Genomic DNA, 26,764 nt, shown 5'->3' on the forward strand with positions numbered 1-26,764 from the left:
TGCATGCACGGGCACGCACCGCAAGTTGATGGGTTTACATGGCACAATAAGCACCCTCCCCAGTCGCATTAAGCAGCATCACCCTCTACTGGGACACTCTTGCGCACTCTGTGTTCACCAACGGTACGTACGATTTTATTGTTTTAAAATTCCGATTACCACCCCCACCGACCCTGCTACCGCCCCCCTCTCCTCCCACAGGTGAACCGACCGATGTCGATGAAGAAGGAAGGAATCCAGACTCGCAACCGCAAGATGTCGAGCAAATCCAAGAAGGGGCGCAAGCTGTCAGACGACCCCGACTTCGACCAATCACGCGCGGCCGCTCTCCTTGACGCCAAACAGGGGCCGCCGATGTTCGGCGGCGGTGGCGGCGGCGGTGGCGGCGGCGGTGGCTTCTCATCGATGGGCCACCACCACCCACACCACCATCCGCACCACCACCCGCACCACCACCACCCGCACCACCTGAGTCACGTGACCCACTTTGGCGCAGCAGCGATGGGGGCGTCGGGTCACGTGATGGGGGCGGCCGCCGGCGGCGGAGTTCATGCGGGAGGGGGCGGCCTGGCATTTGCCCCGTCGACGCATCACTCCAGCATGATCACCGCCATGGGTTAGGTTATCGTTAGTCCAGTGTGGTCACTGCTACGGGTTAGTGCGATCACCACCATAAGCTCGTTTATTGGACAGATCACAATCAGTCCACCATCATCGCCACCGTGGGCTGGATCAGCAGCGAGGAAGCTTATCCTGTGTGGAGGACAGATGCATGCCGCTACTTCATTTCACACTGTCTGCAGTGGGCCCCATGAGACCAAGCGCTCCAGAGCGCTTGGTCTCATCCGCCACTGCAAGTGTCTTAGCCGGATGAATTGTGTGTTAGAGCGGGGGAGGGGGGAGGATTTTGTTTTGTTGGCATTACGTTTATGAGCAATGGGGATTGTCAAATTAACGATGGCATTGTTGGTGAACAATGACTATTGGTGAACAGCGGCACTGTGGTGATGGACCAACTGCCTTCAGGTTCACTTGACCAGCAATCTCTTCATTTGGCCATCCGGACTCATGAACCCCGCGCTTAACAAATTTAAGAAAAGACGCTATGACCTTGTGACAAAAATGCCACATCCCGATGATGGGCAGCGGTACCTCCAAATGAAGGACACCCACTCTTGACTTCCCATAGAGTGCTGCTCGTTCCATCTGCGATGCTGATAATGATGACGACGAAGATGACGATGCTGATGATGATGACCATGATGGCAATGCTGATTATGATGGCGGATATGATTATGACGACGACAACAATACTACCATGAAGATTACGATGGACCCAGTCGAACCCGCAACCCTCCCAGCTCAGCAGCGCACCGCGTCGCCCGCCCACCCTGGCTCATGTATTATGTTGGCGCTTGCCCCTGGAGAATGGGCGTTGAACGGCAGCATTGGAGCGGTGAGGAATGGCCCACAGGGGGCTGTGACTTGTGGTTGCCAAAACGTCAAACCGTGGTGCCCGCGCGATGACACCGGCGCTGCCCGTGCGTCGATCGTTCGACCGGCAGCGGTTCAGATTGTCCACCGTGAGGCGACTCCGCTGGCTTACTCACCAACCTCGACGCGAATGCAGAAACGCTGACGATCAACCCCCACCGCTGTACGCAAGAAGAAGTGTCCATTCAGGTCTATAGGTCTCTGTGTGGCTCTGTGAGTCTTTGTGCGAGTCTATGGGTTTCTGTGCGAGTCTGGGTCTCCGTGCAAGTCTATAGGTGTCAATGCAACTCCATGGTGTCCTGTGCGAGTCTATAGGTCTCTGCGAGTCTAAAGGTCTCTTTGTAATGATGTGAATCTCTGTGCAAATCTATGGGTCTCTGTGTGACTCCATGGATTTATGTGTGAGTCTACAGGCCTCCGTGCGACTCTATAGGTCTCTGTGGGAGCCTTTATCTTACACAATGGCCCACGTAAGTAGCACCACTGCCCACTTTGATTATTCTCGAGCAGTAGCAGAGGCAATTTCAGTCACAAGCTTTTGGAAGATGTGGGGCCACGGTGCTGTAGCCTAGCCACCCACTGGTGGCTAAGACAGCTGAGCAGGCTGCTGCCACCACGTGTATGTACTGTATGTAATGTACCAAGCACCAGTTGTGTGTGTGTAAATATACACGGCCCTTGTACATATCCTATTGCTTCGTGTATATTGCAGTGTCGTTATGTACACACTGCCCAACCCCCCCGCCAACACGCTCACTGTCGTGTACATATATAATGTGTGTAATGTATATTGTGAATGCAAATGCTTTTACGAGTCGCTCGCTTGCTCGCTCGTTCCAAACGGGAGTGTTTTCATTTCATTCCGCTCGAACGACGTAAAATGTAGGAGCAATCCTGGAAGAGAACTCGGTAACCACCACCCACCATCTCGATCCATTAACTTGGTAACCACCACCCACCATCGTGATCCATTAACTTGGTAACCACCACCCACCATCTCGATCCATTAACTTGGTAACCACCACCCACCATCGTGATCCATTAACTTGATAACCACCACCCACCATCTCGATCCATTAACTTGGTAACCACCACCCACCATCGTGATCCATTAACTTGGTAACCACCACCCACCATCTTGATCCATTAACTTGGTAACCACCACCCACCATCGTGATCCATTAACTTGGTAACCACCACCCACCATCTCGATCCATTAACTTGGTAACCACCACCCACCATCTCGATCCATTAACTTGGTAACCACCACCCACCATCGTGATCCATTAACTTGATAACCACCACCCACCATCGTGATCCATTAACTTGGTAACCACCACCCACCATCGTGATCCATTAACTTGGTAACCACCACCCACCATCTCGATCCATTAACTTGGTAACCACCACCCACCATCGTGATCCATTAACTTGGTAACCACCACCCACCATCTCGATCCATTAACTCGATAACCACCACCCACCATCGTGATCCCTTAACGGAGGGGAGATGTCCAAAATCCTTGCCTGTCATTCGCAATCTTTTTTTGGGGGGGGGGGGGGGTTGTACAATTGCAGAAGTAAAATGTGTGTTGTGCACCCCACCTCCACCTGACATGGTCAATTCGTGATGTATGGACAATTCGCTGGTGGTTACAGCTGGCGTCCCTCTCTGCGCATCCGATCAGCGAAACGTTGTCGCGTGGGGAGCAAATGCGCCAATCGATTTGCTTTTATCGGCAGAAGCGGGTTGCATTGAAAAGCGAGCACAACATTGGACGACGTTTTGGTCGTTTCGCTGACGACTACATGCAACAGCTGCAGCATCATCATCAGGCGTTAACAAAAGCGTAAAAATAACTTCCTGATCTGAGTCCTTACATTATGCTATTGTTTTGTTTTTCATTATACAGTCTATTCTCCTAGAACGCGGTAGTAGTTGCGTTATTGGAAAAAAAACACGTTACAATGAATAATATAGCATAAAAAACAGTCCGCAATAACACGTGAGATGTATACACAGACTGAACAAAGACTGAGGCGCGTGGGTAGCATCTAGAAGCATCCAGCAGCATCCCACCTTGTGTGATCATACGCGCAACGTAGTTCCGTTCACTCGATCGCGTTATATCCAATTCGCATCACGTTATAAAAATGTGTTCCCGAATACAAAAGACCCAGGGTCCGCCCGCGATCACACTGGAAAGACCAAGTGGTGCACCTGGCCGAGGAGAGACTGGCGATCCGGGAGCCACAGTTGATGCCGCTGGCAGAGGACAAGGCAGGATGGAAGGTCTTGGTGGAGTCGCCGCCCCTGCAACCCTGTTCAGTTCAGAAAAGCGGGCCGATATTGATTGAATTCATTGATCGCGTTGTTTCCAATTTGTGTTGTGAAAACAAGAGGCGGCGTTTCAGGAGAGCGGACTGTATTCAGTCGCGATTGAAAGCTTGTGTGGCGAAACAGACACGGTCCGCTCCACGTGTATTGTAGGCAGGTGATCATTCCCTCGCTCTCCCTCCACTCGCTCGCTCTGCCTCTGCTCAACCAGAGCTGACTTTCTCGACAATGAGCTATTCTGGGTTATTTTGGTCGAGGGCACCGCCGATGTTTATTTGGGTATGTGTGCATGCGTGTGCGCATCCGCCGCACCTGTCGGTGCCGGTTCGTGGCTCCACGTTGAGGAGGCTACGAATTCCGCCTCGGGGTTTTTCCAGTCTCGGGAAATAACGCACCGCAGGTGGTCTCGCTGAGAAAATGGAATGCACTGGCCAGTACTAGAGACCCATATACCCACACAGAGACCCATGGACTCACACAGAGACCCATAGACTACCACAGAGACCCATAGACTCATAGAGACCCATAGACTCGTACAGAGACCAATAGACTCACACAGAGGCCCATAGACTTGCACATAGACCCATAGACTCACAGAGACCGATAGACTCACACAGAGACCCATAGACTCGCACAAAGACCCATAGACTCACACAGAGACATATGGGCCCACACAGAGACCCATAAACTCGCATAGAGACCCATAGACTCACACGGATATCTATATGTCCACGCAGAGTAACTGGAATGCACTGGCAGTGGCCCCCATAGAGAATAAGCATTGGTGCATTTTTATCACCAATACACGTTGCCTCTGTGTTCTAATTATCAATTTGTCCCACACGGAGACCCATAGACATGCATAGAAAGCCCGCCACTGGTGCATCATTATCATCACACGCTGCCTCTGTTTTAATTTTCAGTTAGTGCACCTGCACGCGCGAGCACCCGTGGCTACAAAAAATCCGGGGTGGAATTTGTAAGCTGCCTGAACCTGGAGCCACACTCAAGCAGCACTGATGCACGGCTTTAACGTTTTGCTAGGTCCGCTTTTTATGCGTTCGCGTGAACGAGTGGACTAAGTTGAGATCAGTTCTGGACTCAAACGTGTTGGGGGGATTGGGCAGGAAGGTTTGACAGGGAGAGCGGAATTGTGTTAGCCATTGTGACTCTTTGTCCGATGTTTTAAAACAACACCAAAGAAATTCCCACAAAATTCACGAAAGCAAATTCACACAGTCCGCATTTTCAAACGCTAAACAGTATTAAAGAGGAAACAGAAATGGGGCTCACGCATAGTTCAACCCGCTCCCAGTGCCGCTCGCATCACGACAGATACAACTTAAAAACAAATAACTTAACTTATTCCGCTAAATGTCAGTGGCAGAGACAAAGTAATGGAGTGGCATCAAAAGGGGGGGAACTCGCCCGAGAAGATATTTTTCCCACCGCGGAGACGGGAGGAGGTAAAATCGACTCGTGCCACGTGCCGGATGGGTCGCTGCATCGTGCCACAGCTTGGGGGAGCTTTCATCCAGCAGTGGATAGATCATGGCTCACGATGATGATGAAGCCCTGTTGACGTTTTATATCAACTTGTTGATATTGATCGTTACCCTCGTTAATGCGCGCATCGAGTCGCGGGTGGGAGGAACGTTAACGTTTGGCCATTCGCAATTTGCCGTCATTGTAACCGGTTCCCGCGACCTCTGCAGCCACTAGAGGCCGCTGCAGTCACCACGACTCACCGATTGGTTCGTCGATTAAAATATCGCGTGCGCCACAATTTATAAATCACTACGCATGCAAATGGCATGCTAATTTATATGAAAGTTAAGTATTCGGGCTAAATATAGAAAATTAAAGCGCACAAATCGAGACGGCAACATGGAGAATCAATAACAGAACGAGACGAGAGAAAAAAACATCACATCAGCCATGGTTAATCGACTGCTGGATGAGTACCTCCACCAAGCTGAAGCCACCTATCACGATCCTGTACACACGAGCTGAATAAATCGCTCCATATCCCTCGGTGGACACGGCCTCTTGGTAGACAAACCATCGATCTGTATCGCTGGGGAGGTGAACGCTGATGCGTGTCCAGAGAGGAGAGCGACGTAACTGAATGAAGTTTTTCATGAATAAAGCACTGTAAACAATTAAAGATTCTAACAAAATAAGGAACGAAAAACAGCACGTGTTTGTTCTCATATTTAAAAACGTAAAAATAGCGTTCCGTTCCAAGATAATCACAACATTCCTTTATCAGTGTTCTGTCCCAAGGTTATAATAACATTCCGTTCCACGACAATGACATTCCGTTGCGACATGTTCACGTTCCGTTCCAAGACGCACAATGGGACCGACGTCACAGGGCGCGTGACGTGCGCCGACGCGAGATGACGTCACACTTAATGACATCACGATCGCCTCGATGTTGTGAGGCGACCTTTCGGGCCTTATGTTGCTGCGTCAGGTTTTTGGGTCAACGCTTTGAATCAATTTTTTCCGCATTTCTCAAAAGTTCACATTGGATCATCATTACGAGAGTTTTCGTGACCTCTGTCCCAACCCCCCCCCCATGCCTTCACGCTTCGAACCTTGGTTGGAAATCGTTAACAACAACAACAAGCAGTTTGTTCTGAGCTGTGCTTTACTAAAATAACGAATTAACGTTGCAGAGATATACAATTGTATTATTATATGTTGCAAATGAAGGGATGTTTGATGATTATGTTAATAATAAAGTTTTTGAAATAAAATTTAAATCAGTTTTGATTGTCTGTAGACCCTATCAGAGACCGGTCAGTCTGTCCTTGTCTTTAGGCCTTACGTATACGACGAAATAACACAGCGTGCGCTCCACAGACAGCCCCCCCACGAGCCTACTTGCTGTACTGGGGCGCCGCGGTGGCGAGGAGGTACTGGGTTCGATCTCGGACCTTCACGATGTCTGCTGTTATATCTGGAGTTCGCGTGTTTCCTCTCTCTCTCTCTCTGGTGGTCTCGTGCATTTTTCTCCACGTTTAAATGAATTAGCCGTTGCTAAAAAAAAAAAAACCACGTGTGATGATGATGATGAAGATATCAGCCGCTGCGACGAGCTATCAAGTGCGGCCAGTTCGCCTCTGAAAACGATCTAATAGCTCGGTGAGCTTTACCTATAACAAAAAGTGTTTTGTTGTTTAAACTTAATTCTACAAGCTTCCACCTAATTGCCCTGTAGGCAGATGTTTCAAAAACTGGATCCGTCTCTGCTTGTTCCATCAACCCCACCCTTGCTAATGACTGACTTGCAGGGATGCGTAATGGCCACCACGCCCATCTAATCTGCTGCTCCTTCAGGCTCACAATTACACGATAACATTTCCACTGCTGTGTGGGATTTGAGAATCTTTCCAACTTGTTTTTTTTTTCTTTGAACTGCCGCGCCAGAAGATGGAATCAAAAATGTAATAAGAAGTACGCAGCTATTTGTGCTTTATGCAAAAAAAAACCCATCAGTAGTTACTGAATAATTGCACTGTGGTCATCTTGCCTTCGGCAGACCATCAAGATGAATGTGACCGACTGATAGCAGCAGTGATACAGAGATATGTAGACCTATTTCATCCTCAACGGGAATCATCAGTAGCACAGTAAAGTCACCAATGCTCTCCACTGCTGCCAAGTCTGCCTCTGGGAACCGAAAATGTGGAGTCCTCACATCCGCACTAAGAGGCCCACATTAGCTTGCCGATTGCTAACAATAATCACATTTATATATTGCAAGAAACCCCCATCGTAACGAAATCATAGTGCAGGCCGGGAAAAAAAGAGACCACGAGTTTTAATGAATGCGTAACAAACGCTCAGCCTTTGTGCATATGCACAAAACCATCAAAAGTTTCTCAAGAGCTGCATTTCGGTCCATCAAAGTCAAAATGTTACCTACGACGGCAATAGCAGCGATACGAAGATAAGACAACTGGGGGCCGGTTTCGTCATTATTAACACTCATCAGCACAGTGAAAGCCACCAATGCTCACTGTTGCCAAGTCTCCCCAGAGGCATTAGGGGCCGGCGCTAGAGGAATCATTCGCCCATTCTCGCGGCGCGGGACCGAGACTAAGTAGAGGAGTAGCCTTTGGAGGGGGGAAACAGGCGCAGTAAAGATGGAGTAGTGAAGTGAGCTCGCCTGCGGAGACTAGACCGACTGCTGCAGTCCGAGGCCGTGACACTTGGCGACTAGACTGGGGAGGCCCTCATCCAGCAGTGGATAGGGGCGGCACGGTGGCGAGACGTTAACTACCTCGCCTCGTATGCAGGCGTGGTCGTGGGTTCGATCCTGACACCTGCTATATATTTGGAATGTGCCTGTCTCTCTCCCCGTGGTCGCGTGGATATTTATTCAGATTCTCCGGTTTTTCCATCCACATTTAAAAACTGTACGTTATATATTAGCTGCTAAATGTCCACTTCGTTGAGCTAACGTTTGTGGCCAGGTCGTTTACGAAAAAGAGCTATATAGCTCAGTGAGCATTGCCTGATAAAAAAAAAAACATATAGGATCGATCATGACTCATGATGATGATGATGTTGATTACTATGATGCTGCTAGTCGTGATTATGATTTCGATGATGCTATGCTGCTACTACTGCTGATGGCATACATCATGCTGCTGCTACTACTGCAGCCACTGCTGCTGATTATAGAGATACTGCTGCTCCTACTGCTAATGATATTGATTATATTTCGATTTAAAGCTAACGTGAATGCAAGGATTCATCTTCTTTGGTTCTTTCGGTAAAGTCACGTAGAATGAGAATAAAATAATAAATTGATAAAATAAAATAACACAATAATATTCTCACGACGTTTCGGCCACAACACAAGCGGCCTTCATCAGGTGAAGGGACGAGACTGTCTGGAGGACAGCGCTGTCCTCCAGATACGTCGTGAGAATATTATTGTGTTATTTTATTTTATCAATTTATTATTTTATTCTCATTCTACGTGACTTTACCGAAAGAACCAAAGAAGATATTGATTATGCTGCTGCTGATGATGATATTGATTATGCTGCTGGTACTAATGTAGCTACTGCTACTGATGATATTAATTATGCTGCTACTACTGCTACCTATATGATATTGATTATGCTGCTGCTACTGCTGCTGATGACATTAATTATGTTGCTACTGCTGATAATATTAATTATTCTGCTGTTACTGCTGCTGACTGTATTAATGATGCTACTGCTGCTGCTGATATCGATTATGCTGCTGCTGATTATGATGATGATTCAGATTATGGGGGAACTCCAGGGCCGAGTAAAACTATGGAGAGGCAGAGAGACAGTCCTCCATCTCTCGCGCCGATCGTTGCCACACTCACAGGGGTCGGGTTTGTGAAACCTCGGGGAGGTGGGGAGGGAGGGAGGTGGGGAGGGAGAGTGAGTGAGAGCTGGGTTGGGAAATCAGGGGGCCCACACCGCCCAGTGACCGCACTTTGATCTGATTCCTCACTCTGGCAGCAACAACAACAACACCACACCGGCGACTTTCGCACGAGCCGGCGGTAACACCGTTGCAGAAGTTCGCGGTTTCAAATCAAGCGGCAGCACTGGTTAATCCTGTAGGTGGCGCTACGGTTGCGAGATGTTAACTACCTTGCCTGGTATTCAGTAGGTCGTGGGTTCGATTCTACCCTGACGCCTGCTGTATTTTTCGAGTTTGCATGTCTCTCTCCCCGTGGTCGTGTGGATTTGTATCCGGGTCCTCCGGTTTTTTCCCTCCACATTTAGCAGCACGCGTGTAGTGTCTTGTAAAATCACTCAGTCGGACACGTTGTTATAGATCACCTGCTTACACTTTATTACGCTCTTCTTGCACCAGTTGTCGGCACCCCTGTCTCTGTCTATACGGTCACTTTTGTTGACCCTTATCTACTTTACACTTCGCTAACCTGCCTGTGGTAGCTCTTCCTCTCAGCAGCTCCACACTCACAACTCCGCACACAGCAGCGCTCACACAGAGCTTGCACACAGCAGCGCTCACACAGAGCTTGCACACAGCAGCGCTCACACAGAGCTTGCACACAGCAGCGCTCACACAGAGCTTGCGCACAGCAGCGCTCACACAGAGCTTGCACACAGCAGCGCGCACACAGAGGTCTCGCTCACACAGGGCTTGCACACAGCAGCGCTCACACAGAGCTTGCACACAGCAGCGCTCACACAGAGCTTGCACACAGCAGCGCTCACACAGAGCTTGCACACAGCAGTGCTCACACAGAGGCTTGCACACAGCAGCGCTCACACAGAGGCTTGCACACAGCAGCGCTCACACAGAGCTTGCACACAGCAGCGCTCACACAGAGCTTGCACACAGCTGTGCTCACACAGAGCTTGCACACAGCTGTGCTCACACAGAGGCTTGCACACAGCAGCGCTCACACAGAGCTCGCACACAGCAGTGCTCACACAAAGCTTACACACAGCAGTGCTCACACAGAGGCTTGCACACAGCAGCGCTCACACAGAGCTTGCACACAGCTGTGCTCACACAGAGCTTGCACACAGCTGTGCTCACACAGAGGCTTGCACATAGCTGTGCTCACACAGAGCTTGCACACAGCAGTGCTCACACAGAGGCTTGCACACAGCTGTGCTCACACAGAGCTTGCACACAGCAGTGCTCACACAGAGCTTGCGCACAGCAGCGCTCACACAGAGGCTTGCACACAGCAGTGCTCACACACAGCTTGCACACAGCAGCGCTCACACAGAGGCTTGCACACAGCAGCGCTCACACAGAGCTCACACACAGAGGCTTGCACACAGCTTCGCTCACTCTGCGCTGCTGCTCTCGCCTACGTTCCCTCAGACCCACTCACTCGTCCGATCCAGGAGGGGGGATCAACTTTCACCCGCCCGGCGACTCGTGAGGGTTGAGGTCCGTCCCTGGCTTGAGCGCAGCAGCGAGATGTCTTCACCTTGGTCCCAGCAACCTGAACTCCCGCGCCACTCTCACACGCCTCCTTATAGCCTCCTCCCCTGTCAGGCCATCAATCACCCCTTATTGCACGTCTCCCTGGCAACACCTCCGGTGTCAGCGTGCAACCCCAGGCCGACCCCATCTGCACCCGATTCTCCCCTTAATGAGGTGAAGGTTTGCTCGTGCAACCTCACGTTGCACACCTGCCTGCCCTCGGTTGCCCTCGGCCAACAGTGTGCACCGCGTATTTTACCACACGACATCGTCCCCCTCCCCACGAATAAAAACGCCGCCGTCTCGGCTAGCAATATACATAACCCCTAACACAACGCTGTCATGACCAGTGACTGACCCCTAACAACAACACAACGTAAGCGGTGACCCTGAACAATAACAGTAACAAGAACAAGGGAATGGGGAATTAACGAAAAACGATGCTTCGCGAACGAGTGTGCGCAGCAGGGCCGTCCCCGCGGGTAGAGACGGGTCCGCTCGAGTGTGATGAGTGGCCCGCCGAAGGAGTCTGCAATGCTCCATCCATGGCCGTTAGATCCTCCGGTCCTGCAGGCGGTACAGAAAAATCCTCCTCGCGTCCTGTTACTTTAGGCGTGTTTTTAATCGCGACGGATGCACAAACCAGCGCCACCCGCCTAATCGGATATGCACACACTGTGGTCGCTGAACCTCAATGACTTCGACGGGTCCATGCCAGGGACGGTACAGTTTCGGGGAATTGCCCACAGGCACCTGGGGGCAATGTAGCCAAGCCTCGTCCCCCACTTGCCACGGTATTCCTGGCCATCCCTGACCCCTTAGCCGCTCGTTACAAGCCTGTCTGTGGGCCAACCACAGCTGCTCCAGTGTTTTCAACATGGGGTCAGGCACTGCCGATCCTTTCCGCGGGGAGCTCAGTCCCAACTGAACTTGCACAGGGGGTTCAGGCTCCCTCCTATACATCAAATAAAACGGTGAGAAACCCGTCGAGGCATGGGAAGCAAGTCTGTAAGCTGCAAGGACCCCCGGGATGTGCAGATCCCAGTCCGACTGTTCCTCAGTCACTTGCTGGCCTAGCATAGCAGTGAGGGTTCTATGCAACCGCTCAACCATCCTGTCAGTGAGGTGTGTATTTTCCGCATGCCCAATGACTCACACACCTACTGGAGCAATTTGGAGGAGAAATTCCTGCCCTGATCCATGAGCAGTTAGTTGCTCCGGGGCCCCCTTATCCAGGACATTGCCATTCACAAAGGCGTCAGCTATAGACGCCTTTGTGAACCAAGGGCCAGGCCATAGGCCAACGAGTCAGATATTCGATCCCCACGAGGAGGTACTTGTGCCCTCTCCGGGAGACCGGAAAGGGACCCAAAATGTCCAGGGCCACCAATTCATTCACCCGTGATACAACAATGGACTGTAACGGAATATGCGGTCGCGGGGCAGGAGATTTCCGAGGCGCACAATCGACACAACCAGTAAAAGTCTCTTTTCAACGTCACCAACGTTTTATGCACACCCAGATGCATTAACTTTTCGTATACGACCTTCGTAAGTTTACCCCTAAGGACCCTGGGTACGATCAAGGAATATCGCTCGGACTCCCCCTCCCACCGCATGAGGAGTCTTTCACGCAGCACGATGGTTGGGCGACCCGCAGGCCCCGGTCCCCGAGAAGCACGCCGGCGCAACGTCAACAGCGAGGCATCATCAACCTGCAGCTTAGCCCACGTCTCAAGGTCAAGATCTATAATAGAAACACATGGCGACTGAGCGCTCGCATCCCGCGTTTTCCCTGCTGCTGCGAGCGCTATGGGCGCCTCCCCTTGCGAGGGCTTACATCTCGACGTGCCTGAAGCACACGTGCAGGCGGCATGGGGCAGCAACCAGGACAAGACGTCCACATTGACGTGCCGGTTGCCTTTCCTGTTCACCACTGTGAACGAGAATCCCTGGAAGATCTCGAGCCATCAGGACAACTGCCCAGATGGCTGGTCAATGCGCAGGGAGTACTGGAGGGCCGCATGGTCCGTGCGGACTACAAAGTCCCGTCCGTACAAATAGGGACGATAGAACTGAACGAAATTAACCATGGCCAGTAATCCCTGCACGTGATGCAATAGCGCTGTTCAGCAGGAGACAAGACTTGACTGCCATAAGCAACCACTCTCTCCGTTTTCTCAATAAGCTGGGAAAGAACCGCCCCGATGCCCGTATTGCTGGTGTCAGTGTCCAAAACAAAGGGTTTAGCGAAATCGGGGTACGCGAGTGGGGGGGGGGGGGGGCATCGGTGAGGGCATCACAGAGGGCGAGGAAGGAATCCTCTTCAGCCTTATCCCACTGAAATATCTGGCCCTTGGCCGTGAGGGCATGCAGCGGTTTAGCAATGGTGGCAAAACCTTTAACGAACCGCCGGTAGTAAGACGTGAATCCAACGAAACTGTGGACGTCTGATACCGATTTAGGCGCCTGCCACGTGCGCACACACGAAGTCTTTTCTGGATCCGTGGCGACACCGACCACACTAACTATATGGCCCAAGTACTTTACCGATGTCTGAAGCAAATGGCATTTCTGTGGCTTTAATTTCAATTTGGCCGCACGCACTCTCGAAGACCGAGTGCAATCGCTGCAAATGTTCATCAAAGGTTTTGCTAAAGACGATGACGTCATCCAAATATATAAGGCAATAATCTCATTGCAACCCTGCTAGGACCAACTCCATAACCGCTGAAAGGTGGCCGGCACTGAATTCAATCCCATCGGAAGGCAGTTGAAGTGATACAGGCCTTGGGGCATACAAAAAGTAGATTTTGGTTTCGACTCGTTGTCGAGGGGCAATTGCCAAAATCCGGACAATAAATCGAGTGTCAAAAAGAATTGCGCGCCCGACAATGCATCGAGCGATTCGCCCATGCGAGGCAGGGGGTATGCATCCGCCACCGAAATCGTATTTAATTTTCGAAAATCTACGAAAAATCTCAAATTTCCATCACGCTTCTTTACTAGGACAATGGGAGCTCCCCACGGGCTGTTCGATGGAGCAATAATATCTGCTGCCAGCATCTCATCAACAGCCAGGTGCACCTGTTCCTTCTCAGCGGGACTGAGTCTATGCAAATTAATCCGAATTGGGGGTGCATCACCCGTATTCATCTGATGATGGAGGAGAGAAGTGCGCCCAATATCAAATTTGCCAGTGCTAAAAACATCCGAAAAATCGTTCAAAAGCTGGCGTAGCTGAGCTCGCTGAACTACCATAAGTGCAGGGTTCTCAGGGCACAGTGAATCCAACCACGCGGAATCCGGCTCATCAGCTTTACCGATGTTTCCCGCAACCAATTGAGCCTGCTCTGCATCATCAAGACAACGGGCCGCTGAAGCGTGTGCCAGGACCATACCCGCCTGAATCACAACCGGTGCGTATCCCGCATTTAACACTTGCAGAAACGGTGTCTGTACAGTGGACACAACTGGCATAGCCCCCACTAACAAAGGGAATCGTGACAGAACGTTAGAAGGGGTTAGCAGTATTCCCTCCTCCGGCCCCGGTGAAGGCAACTCTCTGTACAACCGCAGCGGCACGAGCATTTGCGAACCCACAGGTACTTTAATGGTTTGGCTAGCCATCGCGTGAACGACGGCGTTCTGCGACGACTGTCGACCAGGGGAATGTAGGAACTGCAACCACTGCCCCGACAGTAATTCAATCCCTAGTCGATTAGGATTTTCAAGGCCATTCTGCTCAGAAAATTGGTCATCAACAAACAGGGCACGGCCAACGTTCGTGACACCAAATTGTAACCCTCCAAAAGGATCTCCCCAATTTGAACAGTGGCCGACATTTGCCCCAGAATACCCAGGCTCCCCCCGTTAGCCGCAACACAAGTGTTTTCTACGGGGACAAGTGGATCAGATGACGGAGGCAACGTGCGGAACACGGCCTCGGAAACCATAGTTGCAACGGCCCCCGTGTCAACCAACAACCGAACCTGAATCCCCTGAATCAGCCCCTCAATTGTTAAAGAACCCGCCGCAGCACCCACAACGCGATGAGCTAACGCGTCCCACTGATCGGCGCCCCGTGGCCAACACATGACCGAATGCACACCCCGTGTGCAACTCGCGACGGGATGAGATGTTATAGACTGATGCCGCACGCGACCTATGCTAGATGGATGATGGGACAAGGATGGCCGTGTGTCTGATGCAACCGAACTCACCTGTACGTTGCGGGAAGAGGAGTCGTTGAAGCCAGATGATGGATGTGGCGGGAACCCTCTGGGCCCGCGGCGGCAGTTGATGGCGATGTGTCCCGTACAGCCGCATTTGTAGCAGGTACGGTAGGGGTGCCTGACCGGCTGGCGCACCTGGGGCGCCATTCCCGCACTTACGGGCGCCAAGCGGCACCCCTCTCCTCCAAACCGCGGTCGAAGGAGGCACCCCCAAGCGTGTCCGCGTCCGGCCCCGACGCGCTGGCCGCCACTGCCGGCCAGTTGTTGACGTCGAGGTGTGTCCGGATGCCACAGGCCACTTGCAGGGAGGTGAGGTTGCCGTCTGCCGTCACCGCAAGGGTGACCCCCAACTCCTGAGCCAAGGAGAGAAGTCGCTCCACGAAGAGAGAGTCCAGCGCTTGACTGTCCATTTTCAGAAAAGCCGCGTGCCCCAGAGCGAGGAGAGCACTGCGGAACGTCAACGGCATCCCGTTCTCACCCCTTCATTGCAAGCGGAATCTTCTACGCACAATAGACGGGGGGTCGTAGGTAGCGGCCATCTTTGTCTAGGCGCACGTGAGGGTCGCTCTATCCGCCTCAGGGATGGAAAAGAAGGTGGCAAGCGAGTCGTCGTCGAGGGCCATGGGAAGAGCTCGGAGTACTTCGCCGGGCATTCATCCCACCGAGATGTAGGCAGCCTCAAACAGACGATGAAAGGCCATCCAATCGCCCTCTGCAGCTACAAACTGGCGCACTGGCGGCAGTCGTCGAAGCCTGGAGGCATCCTCCAGCTTGGGAGTCAGCGATTGCTGCTGCGGCGTGGGCCGATCGTGCCAAATGGCGGATGCGCGGAGTCCAGCTGCAGCCTCCGAAATGGCGGACGGGTCCAACGCTCCCGACGCCTCAGACCCGACAGTGGCCGGAAGCGCGCCCTGGAGACCAGTGGTTGACACGACCGTCATCCACTCGAACAGATGAGCGGCAGCCGACAACAGCCTCCCCAGATGACCAGCGATGTCCAGCCAGCTCTGCGGGGGAGGCGGCAGGGTTGAACTCCCCACGGGCTCCTGCACCGACTGCAGCACGTCATCGGAGCGGCCGCTTGAAGCCCCAGCAACCGGAGCCATTGGAGGGACGACGTCCTGCTCCACCTTATCGTCCGACGATGCAGCAGGTGGGTTTCTTTGTTTCGACACTGACTTGGACATGACGGCGAAGGTTTGTCGGCACTTCTAACACCAAATGTAGTGTCTTGTAAAATCACTCAGTCGGACACATTGTTACAGGTCACCTGTTTACACTTTATCACTTTAGTCTTGCACCAATTGTAGGCACTCCTGTCTCTGTCTATACGGTCACTTTTGTTAACTAATTTCCCTTATTTACTTTACACCACGCTAACCTGCCTGCGGCAGCTCTTCCTCTCAACAGCTCCGCACTCACAGCTCCGCACTCGAGGCTCCACACTCAGCTTCGCTCACACAGAGGCTTGCACACAGCTTCGCTCACACAGAGGCTTCGCTCACACAGAGGCTTGCACACAGCTTCGCTCACACAGAGGCTTGCACACAGCTTCGCTCACACAGAGGCTTGCACACAGCTACTCTCCCTCTGCGCCGCTGCCCTCGCCTACGTTCCCTCAGACCCACTCACTCGTCCGATCCGGGCGGGGGGATCAACCATCACCCGCCCGGCGACTCGTGAAGGTTGAGATCCGTCCCTGGCTTGAGCGGCAGCGGCGAGATGTCTTCACCTTGGTCCCAGCAACCCAAACTCCCGCGCCGCACTAACGCGCCTTCTTATATCCTCCTCCAAATTATCCAGCTCCTCCCTTGTGTCTCATTAGGGCCAGACAGGCTGGCGCCTGTCAGGCCATCAATTACCCCTCATCGCACGTCTCCCTGGCAACACCTCCGGTGTCAGCGTGCAACCCCAGGCCGACCCCATCTGCACCCGATTCTCCCCTTAATGAGGTGGAGGTTTGCACGTGCAACCTCACGTTGCACACGCGCTCCTGCCTGCCCTCGGTTGCCCTCGGCCAATAGTGCGCATCGCGTATTTTACCACACTACACGTGTATCAGAGTATTTGGCTACGCTACATTTCCACGTGATGATAAGCCGCTTCGTTGAGCTCTCATTTGTGGAAAGGTCGCTTCTAAAAAAGATCTACATAGCTAAGCCTTACCTTAAGTTTTTATAGTTTTTAATATATATTTTAATAGTTTATGCACCCATAATTATTGTAGGTGCATAAACGGAAATACCAATAATACAACTTATTACTCCTCGACGGCATCAGAGACCCAATTTGCTCAATTGTTAAAATTACTCTTGAATGTACTTGAATTGCGATGATACACAGCAGCGGCATTCATCCACCACCCACCCCCTACTGCCAGCCAAATTGCCGCTTGCAGGCCAGGTGCTGAATCGAATTGTGCCGCACAGGGTCACCTGCCACCAGAGATGAGGTGCGAGATGTATAACGCCCTGAGATGGTCCAGCGTAATGGGGGAGAGCACTCCATCAAGAAAAATTAGCATTATTCCGGACAAGCCCACTCCCTCCGTTTATTAAGACAGAGACCCATAGACTCACACAGAGACCCATAGGCTGACACAGATACCCATAGGTTCACATAGAGACCCATGAACTCACATTGAGACCCATAAGCTCACACAGAGAGCCATGGACTCCTACAGAGATCTGTAGACTCACACAGAGACCCAGAGGCTCACACAAAGACCCAGCGACTCGCACAGAGACCTGTAGACTGACACAGAGACCCATAAACTGACACAGAGAGTCTACGGGTCTCTATGGATCTGCTACTATATCCCCACCTTTAGGAACTCCCTCCCCGAGCAACCCCCCCCCCCCCCCGCTCTGCTTTTGCTTTCTCTCCTCAAAGTCTTCACTCCCCTCCCTCCCTCTCCCCCCTGCATCGCCCCCTCCCGCCTCTCCCCTCCTTCCCTTGCTCGCTCTCCTCCCGCCAACAGTGCCCAGATTAAGCAATTTCAGGGCTGCTCCTTTACATTTTCCTACGATAATAATGCCGAATATTTACCCAGAAAAAAATGCAATGTGTCTATATGACAACAATAATAACATATTCTTGGGTCTTTCGGTAAAGTCACGTAGATATGTTCATCAGGATGACGAACGCTTGTGTTGCGATCGAAACGTCATAGTTTTTTATTGTTTTGTTATTTTTGATTTTCTTTGAAACTATCTACGTGACTTTACCGAAAGACCCAAGAATATGAATTCCTGCAGTCACGAAAGCTTTAAGTCAACAATAATAACAATGATAATGTTTATTTATGTAGCACGAGCGAGCGAACACTGCGCCACCACGTTATGGTTATGTATTTAAACAATATCAACTTGTAACTATTGTACCGGCATCCCTATTGCTGTAAAATACTCTATCCACGCACTTTATTTTATAGGCACCAAGAGACATGTTCACGGGTTAATTTCCAGGAATGCAATCAAGCACCTGCTTGTCACTCTTCTTTCACTGCTACCATGGCCATCATACTCTTGCCACGAACTTCACTCATTCATTCCCCCTCGCTCTGCCAGGCCGCTTGCTTCATCTCAGCCACAGCGTGTTCAACCGCCTCACCGCAGGTCACGACAACACACTCACCCACTCTATCACTATTTTATTATTTTACCAGGTAAGGCCCCACTGAGCTATAAAGCTCTATTTCAGAAGTGACCTGGCCACAAATGATAGCTCAACAAAATGGCTTATCACGTGGAAATGCATAACAGCTAAGCACTCTAAATGCATGATTCTAAATGTGGACGGGAATAAAACCGGAGGACCCAGAGAAAATTCCATGTAACCACGGGGAGAGAGAAAAGCAAACTCCAAATATACAGCAGGCGTCAGAGTCGGGATCGAATCCACGACTTCCTGCATACCAGGCGAGGTAGTTAACATCTCGCCACCGTGGCGCCCACTCACTCACTCACCACACTGCTAGTCACCTCACCTCTCTCTCTGCTCCTTCCCTCGCACCGCTCCACCTTGGTATTCCCCCTCCCATCATCGTCATCGTCTCTTTTCCCCAAGTTCTCATCGTAAAACAAGTCAACAATTGTTCTATTCAAGAAATGCGTTATGCTCTTACGCATCATGACCCTCAACAGTGCCGTTTGTTGCTGGCCGCTTAACGTATTGGGCCTGCGCTCAGAAACCGTGATATACATTTAAATATGTATGTAGGTATCTCTCTGCGCCTCTCTCTCTCTCAATGTCTGATCATCGCTATCAGCCCTTTCAATCTCACACCGGAAAGACAGCAAATGCCATGTGGCAGCATTAGCAATCGATTTGCCCGTCCGCTCGGTTTGCGGAAATTCACGACAGAAGCAGCAGCAGGGACGACTTGTGAAAGGCTGGGCTGGGGGATTGGGGGGCAAGGGGGAGGGGGTTGGTGGGGTTAGGAGTGGAAAAGGTGGGGGGAGATGGAGGAAACGCAAGGGGGTTGTGTGAACTAGGTGAGTGTGAGTGGAGGAGGAAAAACCGACTTATTATGAAACGAATTCATACTAAACGATTTTTTTTATTTGAACTATGTAGCTCTTGCTGCCATAAGTTATAGCTCAACGAAGAGGCTCATCATCACGTGGACATTTATAACAGTCAAATGCTTTAGACGCGTGATGTTCATTCTGAACGTGGAAGGTAAAACCGGAGGACCTGGATAAAAACCCACAAGACCACGGGGACAGAGAAAACTCCAAAGACAGGCGTCAGGGTTGGGATAGAAGAGACGATCTTCTGCATACCAGGTGAGAGAGTTAACATCTCCTAGCCATCACTACATGGTGGAGGCGTAGCAGGGAACATCAGAATCAGAATCAGAAAGGGTTTTATTCGCCATGAAAGTTCGCACAGACAAGGAATTTATTTTGGTAGGAAGGTGCATACATTCAACATATAGGAATCTTAAATCTTAAATAAGTGGTATACAAGTCTAACTATACTAAAGGTACAAAGTCTAACTAACACTAAGCGGCTAAAGTATGTAATTTTTAAAATAAATATTGAATATAAAGTAGCTATAAGATACAATCTAAAAATCCAAATAGGGTAACATAGTGTAAATATGGCAAGGTGTCATTTTGTAAATAAAATGTTAAAGTCAGTGTAAGCCCTTGGCCTTGTTTAAGAGGCCGGCAGCGGATGGGAAGAAACTGTTTTTGTGGTGTGAGGTTTTGGTCCTGATGGACCGCAGCCTTCTGCCGGAGGGGAGTAGCTGGAACAGAGAGTGTCCAGAGTGGGAGGAATCGGCCACAATCTTCCTCACTCGCCTCATGGTGCTCGAGGTGTGCAGGTCCTCGAGGGTTGGTAGATTGCAGGCAATCACCTTCTCAGCAGTGTGGATGATACGCTGTAGTCTGATCTTGTCCTTGGCAGTGGTAGTAGCGTACCAGACGGTTATGGAGGAGGTGAGGATTGATTAAATGATTGCTGTATAGAAGTGCACCATCATTGTCTTTGGCAGGTTGAATTTCTTCAGCTGCCGTAGGTAGTACATCCTTTGTTGAGCTCTCTTGGTGAGGGAGCTGATGTTCAGTTCCCACTTGAGGTCCCGGGAGATAATAGTGCCCAGGAAGCGGAAGGACTCTACAGTTTTGACTGGGGAGTCACACAGGGTGATGGGGGTGAGTGAGGCTGTATTCTTCCTGAAGTCCACAACCATCTCAACTGTCTTTAGAGCATTTAGCTCTAAATTGTTCTGGCTACACCAGGTCACCAGGTTGTCAGCTTCCCACCTATAGTCAGACTCGTCCCCACCAGAGATCATCCCAGTGAGGGTGGTGTCGTCCGCAAACTTCAAGAGTTCTGACGGACAGATGATTGGAGGTGCAGCTGTTGGTGTACAGGGAGAAGAGCAGTGGGGAAAGGACGCAGCCCTGAGGAGTTCCGGTGGTGATGGACCTGGAGTCAGAGACTTGTGTTCCCAGCTTAACGCACTGCTTCCTGTCAGACAGGAAGTCTGTGATCCACCTGCAGGTGGAGTCGGGCACGTTCAGCTGGAAGAACTTGTCCTGAAGCAGGGCAGGGATGATGGTTTTGAAGGCAGAGCTGAAGTCCACAAACAGGATCCTGGCGTAGGATGCTGGGGAGTCCAGATGCTGTAGGGTGAAGTGGAGGGCCACGTTAACTGCGTCATCCACAGACCTGTTGGCTCTGTAGGCAAACTGAAGGGGGTCCAGGAGAGGGTCTGTGATGGCTTTGAGGTGTGCCAGGACCAGGCGTTCAAAATATTTCATTACCACAGAGGTAAGGGCGACCGGTCTATAATCATTTAGTCCTGTTGGCCTTAACTTTTTGGGCACAGGGATGATGGTGGAGGACTTGAGACAGGCTGGTACATGGCATGTCTCCAGGGAGGTGTTAAAGATGTTGGTGAACACTGGAGACAGCTGGTCAGCGCAGTGCCTGAGGGTGGCTGGAGAGACAGAGTCCGGCCCAGCTGCTTTGCGTGGGTTCTGCCTCTTGGAAAGTCTATTAACGTCTCCCTCCTGAAAGGAGAGAGTCGTCTCTGTAGTAGGGGTGGGGGATGGGGCCTCTTGGGTGGAAGGGGCAGTTCAGGATAGTCCAATTGTTTTCAAATCTGTAGTAGAACTCGTTCAGGTCATTGGCCAGGCAGGAGTCGTTAGTGGTGTGGGGGGCTCTGGGCTTGTAGTTGGTGATCTGCCTGAGCCCTCTCCAGACAGAAGCAGAGTCGTTAGCAGAGAACTGGTGTTTTAGTCTCTCTGAGTACAGTCGTTTAACCTCTCTCACTGCCTTGCTAAACCTGTTCTTCGACTCCTTGAATCTGCCTCTATCCCCACTCCTAAACGCTTCCTCCTTCTCCAACCTCAACCTTCTGAGCTTTGCTGAGAACCAGGGCTTGTTGTTGTTGAAGTTCACCCTGGTACGTGTTGGAATACAGCAGTCCTCACAGAAGCTGATGTACGACGTCACAGCCTCTGTGAGTTCATCCAGACTATTGGTAGCAGTCATGAACATATCCCAGTCATACTCTTTGGTTCTATTCGGTAAAGTCACATAGGTAAAAAATAAAACAAAAATCACGACGTTTCGGCCACAACACAAGTGGCCTTCATCAGGTGAAGGGACCGTACTGTCCAGAGGACAGCGTTGGAGTGAAGACAGCCAAGCCCAGGTCGCGTCCTTTAAGCTGTGTAAGAAGAAACAAACGCCTTGACAAAGGAATTAGCATAAAATGCTGTAGAGGACCGGCACGGGGAGGGGGGGGAGAGTTTACAAATGTTGGTGTGAAGGGAAATAAGCTGGGAAACAAAAAACGCCTTGACAAAGGAATTGGCATAAAATGCTGTAGAGGACCGGCACGGTGGGGGGGAGGGAGTGAAAGTTTGGGATACACTACTTGAATAAATATACTGTACCATTGAAAATTAGTTTAATGTTTGGTATGATTTAGAACATCTTTCCAATGGTTGCTTAATTTGAAACCATCTTCTCAGACACAATTTCCCTTCACACCAACATTATGTAAACTCCCCCCCCCCCCCACCGTGCCGGTCCAGTACATCATTGTTATGCTAATTCCTTTGTCAATGCGTTTTTTGTTTCCTCTCACACAGCTTAAAGGACGCGACCTTGGCTTGGCTGTCTTCACTACAATGCTGTCCTCTGGACAGTACGGTCCCTTCACCTGATGAAGGCCACTTGTGTTGTGGCCGAAACGTCGTGATTTTTGTTTTAGTTTTTACCTACGTGACTTTACCGAATAGAACCAAAGAGTATGGATCCTTGCAGTCACGAAAGCTTCAAATCTAGAATATCCCAGTCAGTACAGTCCAAGCACTCCCGCAAATCCACCACAGCCTCACTGGTCCACTGTTTAGATGTCCTCACAGCAGCTTTACAGAGCTTTAGTTTCTGCCTGTATGCAGGAATCAGGTGGACCATGGCATGGTCAGAGTGTCCCAGTGCTGCTCGGGGGACGGAGTGGTAGGCTCTACTGACTGTAGTGTAGCAGTGATCCAGAGCGTTCCCTTCTCTGGTAGGGCATTTAAGGAATTGTATCTATTTGGGGAGTTCGTGGCTGAGATTACCTTTGCTAAAGTAGCCAAGTACGATAACCAGCGAATCTGGATTTGCTCGCTCCACACTCAGAATCTGGTCGGCGAGCATGCGTTGGGCCTCTTTAACCTGAGGGGCCGGCGGCAAGTAAACTCCGACCAAAATGAGCGACGCGAACTCGCGAGGCGAGTAGAAAGGTTTACAGTTTATACAAAAATGATTCAATGAGCGCAGGACAATGTTGCAGAATCACTGTGACATCTACACACCAGCCACTGTTAATGTAAAAACAAATAGCACCGCTTTTTGTCTTGCCAGAGAGTGCTATGTCACGATCCGATCTTACAAGATGGAATCCTGCCAGTTGTAGCGCAGTGTCCGGAATCAAATCACACAGCCATGTCTTCGTGACGCGCAAAACAGAAGATGAAAGAAAGTGTCTGTTTTTCACCATCAGTAGCTGAAGTTCATTTTGTTGCACAGTGAACGTACGTTGGAGAGGAAAAAGCTCGGAAGCACTGTTCGGATCCTGCGTCTGCGTAGCCGTATGAGAGCCCCCGACCGTTTACCCCTTGGGCGGCATTTCGATGCTTGAGCAAAGCCTAGCGCGGCTTTGACTAGAATGCCCACTAATTCTGCCGCTGGAAGCAGAAAAGTGGGAAATAAATCCACAGGAGTTGTTTCCCTGATGTTTAAAAGTTCGTCTCTTGTTAGGGAACTCCGAAAATCTTGGCAAAACACTGAATTAACAGACAAAAAAGACAAACAGGGCGCACCGACCGGCTGAGGCTACCATCATCGGCGCCATCTTCTCACCAGCACGGGTGTGCTGAACAGCAGGCCTCTCTCACCAGCACAGATGTGCTGAACAGCAGGCCCCTCTCACCAGCACAGGTGTGCTGAACAGCAGGCCTCTCTCACCAGCACTGGTGTGATGAACAGTAGGCCCTTCTCAACAGCACAGGTGTGCTGAACAGCAGGCCCCTCTCACCAACACGTTTGTGCTGAACAGCAGGCCCCTCTCACCAGCACGAGTGTGCTGAACAGCAGGCCCCTCTCACCAGCACGGGTGTGCTGAACAGCAGGCCCCTCTCACCAGCACGGGTGTGCTGAACAGCAGGCCCCTCTCACCAGCACGGGTGTGCTGAATAGCAGGCCTCTCTCACCAGCACAGGTGATCAAGCAAAACAAGACAAAACCGGACAAAACAGGGCGCACAAACCGGCCGAGGCTGCAATCATCGGCGCCAACTGCACCCCCACATCTCACATCTCCCATACATCTCCCACACATCTCCCACACCCTCACATCTCCGACACCCACACATCCCCCACACCCACACATCTCCCTCACATCTGCATCCTCACATCTCTCTCCACTCTTTCCTCTACCCTATACCCCCCCCCCCATTCACCCATATCCCACCCCCTTGCACCCCCACATCTCACATGAGTGAGAGATTACCTTTGCTAAAGTAGCCAAGTACGATAACCAGCGAATCTGGATTTGCTCGCTCCACACTCAGAATCTGGTCGGCGAGCATGCGTTGGGCCTCTTCACATGAGTGAGATGTGGGGGTGCAAGGGGGTGGGATATGGGTGAATGGGGGGGGGGGGGTATAGGGTAGAGGAAAGAGTGGAGAGAGATGTGAGGATGCAGATGTGAGGGAGATGTGTGGGTGTGGGGGATGTGTGGGTGTCGGAGATGTGAGGGTGTGGGAGATGTGTGGGAGATGTATGGGAGATGTGAGGCTGTGGGAGATGTGAGGGTGCAAGATGTGTGGGATATGTGTGAGTGTGGGAGATGTGGGGGTGTGGGAGATGTGAGGGTGTGGGAGATGTGAGGGTGTGGGGAAGCGATGTGTTGGGGGGGGGCAGTAGGAGGATGACCATGTATGGGTGGGAGGGGGGCACATCGGGGAGGGAGGGAATTATCCGTCACTTCGGTAGCAAGGGGCCAGTGTTTAGTTTTATCGTTGGGTTGCAATCTTTTTTTGGCATCACCAGTAACCGTATTGACAAAACCGGTAAAAACAACCAGGGTACCGGTTTGCAGCACATTAAGTCATGTCCAGTAAATGTTAATTGAACCTTCTCGTCTGAAAACCAAGAAGGGCACTGCCACTGTGGTTGTGTAACAGGAAGCAGAGGCAGAAGCAGCAGCGCACCCTGGAGGAGCCATCCAGAGGTCGGCCGGTTCCATTCCATCTCCCTGGCGCGGCGGTTGAGTGCACAACGGTCCATCGGCAGGTCGCGTCTGGTGGGGTTAAGTGTGGGTACACCCACCATTTCGCCACCGTGGCGGCCCATACCAACGTGGCTAGATGGTAACTCCCTCGCCTGGTATGCAGGATGTCGTGGGTTCGATCCCGACCCTGACGTCTGCTGCTGTATATTTAGAGTTTGCGTGTTTTTCTCTCTCCCCGTGGTCGTGTGGATTTTTCTCCGGGTCCTCCGGGTTTTCTGTCCACATTTAGAATCGACATCACGCGTTTAGAGTATTTGGCTGCTATAAATTTCCACATGATGATAAGCCACTTCGTTGAGCAATCATTTGTGGCCAGGTCGCTTCTGAAAAATAGCTATATAGCTCAGTGAGCCTTACCTGATGAAATAGAAATATAGTTTAAAATAGGCAGCTTTTACAACACGTCCGGTCAGCATGGACGAGAAGCTGAAATGCCGAGCAGAGCTCCCCCCTAATGAAGGCGCCATTCTGCCCAGCAGTGGCTTGAGCAGGAACATTGCAGGGGCTGCGCCTTCACCTCTTTTAACCAGGAGACGCGAGAGTAAATGTAACCACGCGGTGACTGAGGCCGCCGTGCCGTTTGTACGTTCGCCTGTGTCAATCAGCGCCCACGTTACGAGAACCCCCACCAAAAACGGTGAGCGGTTTTTGCCGGTTATCGTTGAACCCTACTTAATTTCAGCCAGCCACATCCATCACGCCCTCTTCTGTCCTCATGTTGCCCCACATTCCTATAAACGTGTTCACAAGATTGTCGGAATATAGGATACAATTAAATAGTATTGTTATGGAAATGGGGCCCTACCACGTACTCTCGTGGTAGTGCCTTAGGCCAAGAATTTCGACTGTAAGCCGGGTGGGGGGCACGATCATCAGCCAGGGAGATGTGACCACAGGGTCCAAAGGTTCAACACTTTAAGCGGCCAGTAACAAACAGCACTCTTGAAGTTGTAGTGGATGAGAGTGCAATGCGCCTCTTGCATTGTTGAAGGTTATTAAGAACTTGGGGGTAAAGAGACGGGGATGGGAGAGGGGATTCCAAAGTGGAGCAATATGAGGGAAGTAACAGAGAGAGAGAGAAGTGGCGTGACCTGTAACGCGGTGAGTGGGTGGGTGAGCGAGCAGTGTGCGAGAGAGTGCGTGAATGGGCGAGTGAGTTGTTGTGACCTGCAGTGTGGTGAGTAAGTGACTTAGTGAGTATGTGGATGGGCGAGTGTGTGAGTGAGTGGGTTGGTGGGTGAGTGAGTGGGTGAATGATTTGCTGTGACCTGCAGTGTGGTGAGTGGGTGAGTGAACACAGTGTGGTGGAGGTTGAACACGGTGTGGTGGTGGGTGAACACAGTATGGTGGTAGTGGATGAACATAGTGTGGTGGTAGTAGGTGAACACAGTGTGTAGGACGAGACGACACACTC

The 26,764-nt window shown here is 51.1% G+C and overlaps 1 protein-coding gene across 10 annotated transcripts in view; it reads left to right on the top strand.

Moving 5' to 3' along the window:
- The window catches only part of LOC116952239 (uncharacterized), a 48,835-nt gene extending 42,227 nt beyond the window's left edge, over positions 1–6,608 (top strand). For all 10 annotated transcript variants that reach the window (XM_076074139.1, XM_032971422.2, XM_076074134.1 and 7 more), the window contains one exon: positions 202–6,608. In XM_076074139.1, coding sequence (XP_075930254.1) covers positions 202–621 — 420 coding nt within the window. In that variant the 3' untranslated portion in view covers positions 622–6,608. The remainder of the gene's footprint in view (positions 1–201) is intronic.
- The last annotated feature ends 20,156 nt before the right edge of the window (positions 6,609–26,764 follow it).

This window comes from Petromyzon marinus, chromosome 46 (genome assembly GCF_048934315.1).
Source record: "Petromyzon marinus isolate PM22_M1 ecotype Great Lakes invasive population chromosome 46, UKy_Petmar_22M1.pri1.0, whole genome shotgun sequence".
Lineage (NCBI taxonomy): Eukaryota > Metazoa > Chordata > Hyperoartia > Petromyzontiformes > Petromyzontidae > Petromyzon > Petromyzon marinus.